This window comes from Colius striatus, chromosome 12, assembly GCF_028858725.1.
Source record: "Colius striatus isolate bColStr4 chromosome 12, bColStr4.1.hap1, whole genome shotgun sequence".
In the NCBI taxonomy this organism is placed as follows: domain Eukaryota; kingdom Metazoa; phylum Chordata; class Aves; order Coliiformes; family Coliidae; genus Colius; species Colius striatus.
The window spans coordinates 17,940,431-17,952,998 of record NC_084770.1 but is presented as its reverse complement, the minus strand read 5'-3'; the positions used below and the strand labels follow the sequence as shown (position 1 = coordinate 17,952,998).

At 35.3% G+C, this 12,568-nt stretch overlaps 1 protein-coding gene across 7 annotated transcripts in view; it reads left to right on the top strand.

Annotated features, from left to right (window-relative positions):
• NLGN1 (neuroligin 1) overlaps positions 1–12,568 on the top strand; it is a 303,851-nt gene that overhangs the window by 99,207 nt on the left and 192,076 nt on the right. For all 7 annotated transcript variants that reach the window (XM_062005567.1, XM_062005565.1, XM_062005563.1 and 4 more), the window contains one exon: positions 8,890–9,042. In XM_062005567.1, the coding sequence (XP_061861551.1) occupies positions 8,890–9,042 (153 nt within the window). The remainder of the gene's footprint in view (positions 1–8,889; positions 9,043–12,568) is intronic.

Genomic DNA, 12,568 nt, shown 5'->3' with positions numbered 1-12,568 from the left:
ACTGATTTGCATGACAAGGATCCCTGAAAATCTTTTTTCTCCCCTCTTTTTTTGACTTCTTGTCTTCTTTTGAAGAGTTTTTTTTTTTTTTAATTCCCATTTTTGATGTGTTTTGTCTTCTTGCTTGTTGTTATACATACATATATTTTTAATTTTTTAAAAGAAAGAATGTTGTTAAGTTCTACGTTTTGATACAAATCAGTAACAATATTTAAAGAGGAGGGTTTTTTTTGTTTTCTTGAAATGGACTTTTGATATGTTGCATCCCACCTTTTGACTGAATTTTGTCCATACTATTTAAACTAACACTCTTTTAAAGTTTCTCTGTACACCTTTTTGCATGTTTTCTAACCCTATGTATTTCACCAATACAAAGATGTTTCTTTTTTCACTGACTGATCTCAGTTTGATAACCATATAAAATGTTGTGTTTATAAAAGGAAAGATACAGAAAATTCTTAGAAAGTGTCTCAAGCAACTGAATTTCCCCAGATACAAAACCTTCTTTATTTACGTTGCCATGAACAAATATAAAGATGCAAGACTATCTCACCTCCCTACAGAAAAGGCAACACTAGAATGGCATGCAATGTCTGCAGTTGGGGAGGCACCAGTGAATTCAGTGGAACTAATCTGATGTCATCTAAAAGAATCTGATCCCTTCTGTTTTCTATATAGCATATAAAGATGCTTATCTGCTTTTGCTTCCTCTGAGAAACCCCTATTATCAAGTAAAGTCAAAAGTTTGAGATATCAAGCATGTTATTCTGTTTATGAATTATTTCTGTTAATCATAAGCTATCCAGATTTGATATTTGTTTTCAGGGCTATGAAAATGGTAACAAGGAGCTCTTTCTTCTGAGCAGTCTCATTCCTTCAAGTTGATGTGCTTCAAAATTCTGAATCTTAAACACACACTTTGTATATTTTGTGGTCAGTGAGTCAAACAAATTACCATAAGACTGATATTGTCGCTGCTTGGTTCTCTTAATATCTGGGGTATTTTTTTTTTCCCAGATTCACAGATGAAACTTAACTTCAGGTCCCTTAATTAGGAAATCTTTCATCACACAGAACATTAACTGTTTTACTCAAACAGAAATGTCCAGTTTTACCACAAAAGATAAGGAGGGTAAATATATGCCTTTAACTTCTTACCCAATACCTAAATAGAGATTTTACAAATAAAACACTAAATTTATACACGTCTGATTTATGATCCTCTACTGAATACAAAAGTTAAGCATATGAATGAGAGCTCATCAGTTGACCCAAGATTTGAAAGAAGATCCTAATTGACAAACCTCCTTTGAAAGCTCTCACATTATTCAGAGCTAAGTATGATAATTCAGATCCACTTAGCTCTATAAGGCCAAGTCATTCTACATTAGTTCATGACAAAATATTGCAAGGGAGATTCTTGTGTGTTCTCCAAGACCTTTGATATTGAATTAGCCATTGTAAAAGTTACTCTGTCCTAACAATACGTTCTAAGAAACTATTTGAAACCTGGGTTATTCATCCAGTGGACCTTAATGGTCCTCCTAAATTGCTATATAATTGCCAAGACACATGCTAATAGCTTAACATTTGTTGAATCCTTCTCTGCTTTAGACTTAAAAGAGACTATTCAGTTTGCTGAAATTCAGCAGAGAGTGATTGCTATCAGAAAGCAGTTTAGTAAGTAGAATCAGATGAGAGTAGGGATCTCACTCTCCAAGAGCAAGTATCCATGTCAGAGAAAACCCGTCTCCCACATGGACAATTGTAGGAGAGGGAGAGAAAGGACTGTAAGAACATGGCAGACAAAATAGAGGGGAAGAAACACATTTATAACACTAATAAATCTTGGTAATTTATAGAACAGGGATTAATTTTCTCTGGCATGCAAGTGACAGTTTTGTTCTCCTTTCTGTGCCGATAGAAGAATGCAGACAGTAATTAGACTTTTACTGCTTCCGAGAGCCACAGAGAGACAGGGCAAATTTAAACTTTTATGATCAGTAGACAGTGAAGGCTGCTGGGACATCTGATGGGTTGGTAGAAACCCTGTCTGCTGAGGCTGTGTGTTGCCTTGTCCCTCAGTGGAGGAGCAGTATGAGATAACCTGCATTTCGTGAACCTTTTCCATTGGAACTCATACTTGTTGTGTCTGCAGAGCAGAAGAGTTCAAGTCATTTGTATTTGGATATGAGTAGCAGGAGAGAGAGGCAGAGCAAAAAGCCACCTTACCTGTCTAGATTTCTGCTAAGCTGTCCTTCATTCTCTTCACCTTTTGCAGTACGGTAGTGTGAAACATCTGGGTCGTATAACCCTACTGGGTCATATAACCCTAGAATCCATGCTACAGAAACACCCAGTGATTACTAAAATGCTCTGGATGTGTTAAGAAATTCAAAGCTCTCATGTCCATTCCTTGTATGGCACCTTTTTTGAAGAAAGTATTTTTTTTTTCATAGCAGCTTCTTGGACCAAATACCCAGAAAGTATTCTGTGTTGTGTCACTCAACCATCACAGTTTGTTTAGAAGACTTCATTTTAAAAAAGTACTCAATAATCTTATTCCCATCTGCTGCTACATGTCACTACCACAGGTCCAAACCTTGCCAGCACCAGCACTGGAATTAGTAATAAAACTTGTATCTCTCGTATGTGCTGCAACCAGTAGGCTTAATTAGATCATTTTTCATTTTTGTTTTCGAAAGACCCAAAGGCAGTAGTGCACATTACCAGCTAATGATCTGCAAATTTGCTGTTTAAAAAATGAAGGTGTTTTCAAATTCTATGAGTATGGAATGTGTGGAAACAGTCAGAAATTGTTTTTCCCCAGTCTGGATGCAGTCTTATTTCTTTTTTAACACTTTAATGTCTACACTTGAAATTGCTTACTCATTTTTCATAAGTATTGAACTACTTGAGTAGCAACCAAACCCAAGAGTGGCAACCCACAACCAATGAACATTGAAGTTTACCCATTTTCTAGCAGTGGTGGGGTTGCCTCTTCGTTGACATGTAAGCAATATCTAGTGTAGATGTAATATTTAGCTTTAAGTTGCTCAGCAAATGAATAAACTGTACCTTCCCCTGTCTAGAAACAAGATTTAGTTTTAAAAAGTATAGTATTTTCTTAATATCTTATGTGTTCATATTGGTGGATATAGCGTGAACCAGTGGCTGAGTTCCTTTATGTTAAAATCCTTAGTGTGACTTAAAATACAGCAACACAAATCACTAATCAGCCTATGTACTCATGTATCAGAATTAAACTTCTAGGTAGTTAATGCTGCATGAGATGTCCATGAAGGATTGCTCACAAACAAATTCTTCTCATCCACCATTGTCACAGACAATTTACCTAGCACATCAATCTGTCAATCTCAGATCCCTATTTAGTCCCTAATGGTATTTGAGCATCTCTCAGTTTTTAATGTATTCAGTCTCACAGCATCCCTCAGTGACAGAGGAACCTTGTTATTCCATTTTTAGAAGTGAGGGATACAGATGCTAAGTTTGAGGATTGCAGACATCATGTCCATAGTAAAGCATGGAACTGAGAGTACATGCCTCAGAAGCGGGATTTGCACTGCAATTGCTAAATGTTTTTACTCTTTCCCTCTCGATTCCAATCTCTCCTATGAAAAAGGAGACAGATTAGGAACAGATGTTGCTGTTTGTTCAGAAGCTGTAACTGATGATTCTGATCATTTAGTCTTATATAGGCTATTGGACTTCATTGACTGAACAAGTCCTTGGTCCAGAGCATGTTTTAAATCAAAACCAAGAAAAATCTACTCAGATTTTAAATTGCTAATGATGCAGAATGCATCTGTAAATCCTTTCTCATGCTTAACAGACTGCAGTATCATTGATGAAAAATAACACATTTCAGAATTGAGGATCTTCTCCAAAAAACCCCTCTCACTCCATTAGTATTAAAATAGACTAAGTTGCCAAGTTTAGCATTTTATCTGCTTTCAACTGTCATGGTAAGAACAGGAAGAGAAACAATCTTTCCGTCTGGCACTAGTTGTACATTTATGGACTTCAGAGATCAGTAAACAGCAGAACACATTTGTCTACCTCGCAAAGCAACCACATGCTTCAGCCTTAATTATAGCCTCTAATGAGTGCCAGCAGGCTGGAGTAGCACAGAACTTGCCACTTTGCATAAACTTGTTGACTGGTACACATAGATGTATTCATGATTCCTGATCATCCTGTCACCCATTCATGTTAGTTTTGTGTTTCCAACTCCCAAGTACAGATTCCAATGTCACTTGCATATGGAATTTTACTGATTATATTTTCCCTTTAGACTGAGAATCTCAGTTCAGATTATGTTGAATTTTTGCAGTGATATTATTAGTACTTGACAATGTGCATAATAAAAATTCTGACAGACCTTTAATTTAAGCACCTCTTTGGGGCTCTGTTATACTTTTAGCACTGCCAAGCATTGCTTGCACAGGAAGAGTCTGTCAGCTTTTCCATTTCTCACCATCATCTTTTAATAATTTAAAATTACTACCTACCTGGCTATTGAGGTCCTATTCTAATGACAATTTGCTCCAGGTGCTTACCTGTAAAAGCATAGATCTTCTTTAATGTTAGAACATACATTCATATAGTCTCCCATCAGCATCTCAAAACACTTTCAAGTAAAGGTAGTTAAGTGTGCGAGAGTGCACAAGATGATCTATTGGTTAGACATACAAAACTAAACAAATGAAGGAAATAATTCTATTTGTCTGAAACTTGATAGGTACAGACTGTATTTGAAATATTAAATGTTGTCTAGAACCTCACTGCTGCTCCTAAATGAAGTTCAGTAGTTACTTTTATACTCAGGACATCTAGTTTTATATTGCATGTGAAAAACATGGCATTAATGGATGTTTACGTATAAACACTAAGTGCACTGGCTTATTATACCAGCAGTACGTTCATGAGACATCTGCTACATTTGAAAGGTCACATACTGTTAAAAGGCTTTTAAATGATCAAGAGTTGCACTGATTGGTACCACAGTCTACCTATATATTTTAGGACGAAAGCTAATGGAAGGGTTACATACATATCCATATAATATTCTATAGAAAGAACACAGGTTTTACTGTAACCAATCTAAAAGTTTATCTTTTCTTTCACTGATTGAAACACAAGATTTACTTAATACTCTACATCAATATGTCACATTTTTTAAAAAAAGCATTTACAAAAACACTGCTAGTGACATCTGTGCTAACTAATTATATTTTTGTGCTAAGCTGTCTCCTGGTAGGCTTTCTTCCTTTCCCATTTTGGTTGTTCCCTGCAAATTATACTTGTGGAGACACGTGGCCAATTCACATCAGCTTCAAATGACTGAAGCTATAACTGTGTTTTGTTATATATGACAATTGTGACTGGTGTTCACAGTCAGACCTGGTTCCCTATTGTGTGATGTAACAAACATAGAATAAAAGACAGCCTGATTTCTAAATTGCCTGTAATGTACTTAAGATCAGGCATAAAAAGTAGATGCTACAGCCTTTAGAAAGATACAGAAGATTGAAATAGTAATAAGAAAGTTCATGTATATATCATGTAAATAAAATAATTATGTGCTATACAGTAAGATGTACTTAGATGTCTTATGAACTAGCAGTTTAAAGCCAAACAAATCCCAGCATGCAAAACTTATCTTCTGTGGTAAAAAAGAACAGAATTGAATTTGAGGATTTTAAACAGCACTGTCCCTGCATATGTCTTTAAAAAGCAGATACATTAATATTTTCAATCACAGCAACACTTAATGCAACAAAATGTACAGTACACGACTAAAATTAGTACATAAATCTACACTGATCAGAAATGCCACATTTGCACCCCAATTCTTTGGGTTCACAATAAGATACTTCCACATATAACTGTTAATCTGCATCCATGAACAACTATTAATCTGTGTGAGCAAATGTTCACTGCAGTTTACTGAGTCCACTCCTGCACATGCACACAAAGGACTGATATCAGCCTGCAGGGAAAAAAGAGAAAGATGTCTCAGTTTCTGATGAGATTTTTGAGAAGTATCTGAGTGCCAGAATCTCAGTTATTTTCTTTGTTGAGTTGGCCACTTTACTCCAATAAGCACTTGGAAAAGTGCATCTTTCTGTCACTTTTGTACCAGTACAATATTTCTCCTCAGAAAGTATTATCTTAACACTTCCTCTATTTTAATGTTAAAAGATGATAGTTTTCATGGGTGAACATTTACTTACTTTCAAGTAGGAATCAGTTCTTAATTATGGTCTCATTTTCTGCTTTTTTCCTTTGATCTTATTATTTAATAACATCCACTACTTAATAATAACAGTACTTAAACAGTAATTTCCCAGCTGAATATTTGAACCTTTCAAATATTCCTACCTGTGGACTTCAACTGATATGAAACTGAGATGAAGACCAAAATGCAGTGATCTCCCTTCTTCACATAAGAGCTCTATAGCTTCTATATAATCCATAGCCGAAGGTCCTACTAGCCTCAGCTGAATACTGCATAGCCTCACTGACGTCTCTGTAACAAGAGTAGTGCTTGAGACATACAGAAGCACCATTTTTCTTTTGTAGAAGGGACTTCTCTGAAGACCAATGACTTGAAAAGCAGAATGAGGAAAATTCATACTGCATGTCACCTGCTCTGATATAGACACAGGCAGAGCTGAAAATTAGCCTGTCTTTCTGTAATTCTTACAATAATGTCAGTAGTAGGACATAACAAAAGTATAGACAGAATTTACTCAGAGAAGCACTTCTTTATATGTCAGGTTTTACTCAGGAATATATGCCTCCTTTCTCAGAGAAAGAACACCCATTCTTTTCTAAATATTCCAATATTATTTTCTATATAAACAGGGCAGTACTACCAACATTTCATTACTGTTCACAGTTGGCGCTGTGTAATTCTATGTAATTTTAATTAAAGAAGAATTCTGAGACAGTCTCCCCCTGTGCTACCACCAAGCATACAATTAACTGTGTACAATTTCTGTTGGGAACAGTCACACAGTGATTTCAGATTAATAATTTATTATTACTTCCATATTTGTATCAAAAAAAAGAAGCATAGCTTTCCACTGAAAACAGTATATGAATTTGAAAAGGTTTTTTTCTTAGTGTAGACTTTAAACCTCAGGAGCTCATAATTCTATCCTATGGACATATGAAGATAAATAATCTCCTTAGCTTTACATTCTGAAAATTGCATGTTGGAAAGCCCTTACTCTGTGCTTGAGTGAGGAAAGCAATTCAGGCTATTTCATGCACACCCTTTCATCTTTTTGGTCTTGAATAAATGATTGTTCTAGTACTTGCAATATTGAAGATCCAATTTCTGATCTTGACTGTTCTGGCATTTTTGTCAAATTAGAATCAATATAAAAATAATAATAGTAACTGACTTTCTCTGAACAGATGTATCTGTGCTGATCTTTTTCAGCAAATTCAAAAGCAGGATTTTAGTGAAGCTGCCCTCACCTAGTAGTCTTTACAGTGCTTCAGAAACGATTCAAACAATTCTACAGAGAGCTTCTTAACTAAAATTCCTCCAAAGCGAAGGAGTAAACAATACATCTGAGACTTCTTCTAACACTGAAGTGTGTAATCATGGAAGTCACTTGAATACTGTCATAGTCACAAAAAAAAAAAAATCTCTTCAAATCAGAATATGCAGTACGATTCTTCCTTGGGAAGCTTTCATGTGCTCTCTGGCTATTGTCGGTCTTGAATTTTTAGGAACTGTTATGGAATATTGTGACTTTGGGCAGTGGAAAAACTCTCAAGCACCTAGTAAATGAGATCAAAATACAATTTAACCCATAAGTAAAAGTTTAAAATTATACTTTAGCTGATTTAATTCCTGTCCAACAGAAAAACTTCTAAAAACATATTTTATCCCACCCCTGACTTACTTGGAATTGACAGTTATGATTAACTTTTTCACAAGCAGCCATGGCATTCAGATGTTCAAAATTTCATTTTGAGTAGATACATGAATTTGCAAACAGGACTGTTTGAAGGGAGGGCTAACCAAATCAATGTCTTCATTATAAAGAAATTTGAACCAATATGTCAATATCTAATTATGTTGTCTGAGAGAATGGCAGAGCTTCTAAGATTTAAAATTGTTACCTGTGTTGTGTCACTTTTGAGACCCTTACAATTTGTTTGAATGTTTGGGATTTATATGCAATGCTCCAAGCAGCTTTATTTTCAAGTATACAGTCTTTTTCACAATTTAGTAAAATAAGAAGTACCCACACACCTTGAACTTCAGCCTGCAACTAGTATGTATTTGAAGTCCAAGTGTCAAACAGCTTCTAAAAACCTTCTGAGAACTTGGACTTCAGACCTATCAAAAGACAACTACTTACCCACCTTTTGTATAAATTATTGATCTCACTGTACTGGAAGTAATCAGCAATTTCTGTATGAGCAGAAATCTTGTTTATTTGATATGATGAATCATCCTGAGTGAACAGAAAGATGAACTGAGCTTTCAGAAGTGTTCAGATTTTGCATAAATGAGTTTACAATGATGTTGGTAGGCATATTATGTCAAATTCAGTAGGAGCAGAATGAAAGCAGTGTCCCATTGCATTTGAGCAACCATGTTACCATTTTCCATTCCTTTCTGCTTTTCTGAGGTCAAGGAGTGTTTAAAAAATATGAATTTAAACTACAAGGAAACCACAAGGAAACTTATACCCACCTGCCCAGTTCCTTATGTGAAAGATGTTGCTTGAGAAACACTTCAAGAAAAAATAACCTCACTAAAAGAAAATAATTAAAATATTGCATGTCTCTTTTTTTCGTACTTTCTTGAGATAAAATGTGTCTTAATATTTTTTCCAGACATTCGGGACAGTGGGGGACCTAAGCCTGTGATGGTGTATATTCATGGAGGGTCCTACATGGAAGGCACTGGAAATTTATATGATGGCAGTGTTCTAGCAAGTTATGGGAATGTGATAGTCATCACAGTCAACTATCGCCTTGGGGTACTTGGTAAGAAGCTTTCAGCTTTCTGTTAATCCCTGCTATCTGCAATACAATTCCTGTGGTACACCAGAATGTATTAAACAAAACAAAACAAACAACAATACTCAAGCAAATGAGTAACAACAGCTAAAAAAAAATTTCCTTGACAAAGAAAAGGTTTGTATTCCAGGCATGAGACATAAAGACATTGCAAGTACTACTTGGAAGAACCTGATGTCTTGCTTTCAGTGGTATGAAATAGATATTCTCATTGCTGAGCTGCTAAGCCAGAAGAGTTCTCTTTTTTTTTTCTGAAACAGTTGGATGTTTTACTTCATAGATAAATTAGATTTTTAAAAGTAAGTGTGAAGTCATGGACAATAGGATTTTTTTTTGTTGGAAGGAAGAAACTAAGTTTTGATTACCATGATTTTTGCATACTTTGAAAAGAGGTTACGATAATGTTATTGAAGAAGAGCTGTACTTTTTGCCTCTTTGTTTTGAGCTTCATTGTGGTTTTGAAATGTTTTGTTGGTGTAATTCAAGTACCTTTGGAATTTCTTTTCTATGCCAAAGTAGAGAGCGAATGGAGTTTTGATTGTTTCAAATACAGTGAATAGGATATGTTGATGCTATCAGTAGATTTGTGTGGTGTCTCTCTGGTAGCTTGTATTTCTAAGAAAATATGCTTTGCTATTTGTTCAGTGTAGTCACGTTCAAGATAAAAGCTTGCCAGCTCTTGGGACAATATGATTGTTGTGTTGATTTTTTTCTGTGTATCCTACTGAAATGTTGCATGCTAATAAAGACTCCTGAAAACAGTTCAATTCTGGGATATTATGGAGGTCAGTAGAGGAACTTCAGAAAACTTACATAGGTATAAGAGTATTTCCTGAAGGCCAGTGTCATTCTCAGCAGTGAGTTGGTTCTGAAGAAGACTCAGTTTTGGCTTTGTGGGCATTGGCAATGTCTGCTACTCTGGTTTTCTTTCATGTGGACATTTTATATCATCATCGATCTGTTTCTTTGTGTTATGAATTGAGTTAGCACAATCTTCAAACTCATTGGTTCTGGTTTGCTCACCTGGGTAATTTTCTTCCAACAATTTAATTTTTGTTTTAAGTTTGGCATCTGAATACACTCTAATGTTGGGGGGAGGGAATGGATCTTGATTTGGATTACTACATTTGTGTACACCAGGCTGAATAATTTCTTGATGGACAGTAATTATTTTGTTTTCTGGATTTATTTCTGTAGAATCCAGTTGGAAGTTTCATTAGTGATGTACATGTTTAAGCAAGGAAATTCTGGTATTTCGTATGGTTTTCTCCCTCCTGCCATATTCTAATTTATATGGTGGCTTAAATCTTAGGCATATATTAGTGTGGCAGTTAATAATCTGTGTGCCTCTAATTAACATTTCAGTCTTACACTAGTGCTTTCATCTTTGATATTTCAACACTTGTCTATATTATATGCCAGTATGTTTTTTTCCCAGTAATACAGTATCTATTATGTGAAAGCACTGTTTATTTTTGTAAATTATATAGTCTGTTTCCTAAATCACTTGTAGTTGCAGTGTCTGAAAGTAGCTAGTTGCCTGAAAGATGAAAATTAATTCACCTTCATTGATGGTAATGGCTTTTCCACTTGTAATTTAACACTGATCCCTGAGGTAACCCACTGCAGACATCTTACTGAGCTGAGGAAGATTTCATTTGTGTTCATGCTTTTGCGGTTCTTTGGACTTTGTGGTCTTTACAGAGCCTCAAGGGGCAGAGAGCTAATTTTCTTTAAAGTGGGACCTATTAAAGTAAAACCTCTAAAACTCACAGTAGAATCCAGTGATTGTTATGAATACTTGAAATTACTTTCAAACTAACTAAAATAACCCTGTATCAGACTTGCAGGTTTTTCTTACTAAAATAAATGCACATGTTAACTCTATGTAGAAGTCATTCATAGATTTTGTATCTGTTCCAATGCCTGTCTGGTAGAAACAAACTAGTAATCAAAAAAGAAAATGTGCAGTTTCCATTTTTTTTCTGTCTTTCTTTGTTTCCTACTCCAAAGATAGCCTCAGAGTACAACTTTTGCATAATCATGTTAGATATCAACTTTTACTTTTGCTGTTTGGAAACTCTTGTTTATCACTGTACAGCAGAGCATTACCCTTTACAGTCACATTTAAGTATGACATGATTTTACAGGTATCTATGGTTGACATTCTCAGCGTCCTTTATCTGGTAATATCCCATAAAGTGAGAGGTTCAGTTTCACTGTCCATTGCCTGTGGGACACTTAAATCTCACTTCACTGCTGTGTGAAATGTCTGGCTGTACAGAGACAAGTAATACAAGGATATTTTTTTTTTCACCTGGGAAGATGCAGGGACAAAATAATGTCTTTATCTTCTCACTTCCATTGGTCTCAGTTCCTTGTATCAGTCTTAGTGGATATATGTAGTAATACAGATGATTCTTTGAGTCCTAGGAAGTTCTGCTGTTTCACCCAGATTTGCGCTGTGACATGTTATAATAAGGAAACCAGTAAAATAGATGTTTAGAGCTGCCACAACAACATATTCTTTCAGACCAACAATGATGGGGGAGATATGCTGTGATATTAGACACCTTGCAGAACTATTATTAAGTCCACAGTAGGCAGATATTAGTGGAATTTGGATTATTTTCCTGTTTATTCTGAGTTGAAACAACTTTTGTCTTAAGGTCTAATCTGCTCAAGGACTTGGCATTTTATGAAGATGCAAGGTTTGCTCCTAAATGAAATGTGAGATATTGCTTAGAAGTTAAATTCATTTGGTAAAGAGAAAATGGCGATAAAAACTAAAGAAGGATGAAGCAAGTGAGGTTGTTGGCCTAATTTTGTCTTTGAAACAAGTCTGAGAACGAAAGTCTGTTAGAATCTTTCCTGAGATGAAGATGGAAAGAGAACTGTTTGCCTTGGAATATTGTGCACTGCTGAATAGGAAGTCATTGGAAACACAATTGATATCTTCTTTAGATTATCTTTAAATGCGAGTCTTGTGCAAGCAATCTCATCTAGTGATGAATACTGTACAAGTAGAGTAATATCCTTGAAGGAGAGCATAGGAGTAAGTGCAGCTATATTTTTATGCTTTGTTTTTCAGAAAGGACAGATATGAAGACAAGCTTGGGTTTTGAACTCAACTAATTTGAGACTTCAAGTGTTTATTTAATATATATCAATCTGGTAAAAAGCATGAGCTTTTCATTTAAATTTGATAAAAGAAACATAAATGGATTATAAAAGGAGTCTATTTAACATCCAGAAAAGACCATCATAGACAGATTTAATACTGCCAGTGCTATTTCCTGTGTCCTTTCTCATGAAAGGTTTATTTAGAAAAGAATCCTTTGGGTCAGCATTGGCTGCTTCCCCTTGTGCTTTCTCTCTCCTTGAGGAGAGAGAAAGGAGCGAGCTGGTTTATGCTAACTATGTATTAATTTCTTCCTTTTATTACTTGCTAATTCTTGCTCTTGATTATCTTTTAACAACAGGAATTTAGTAG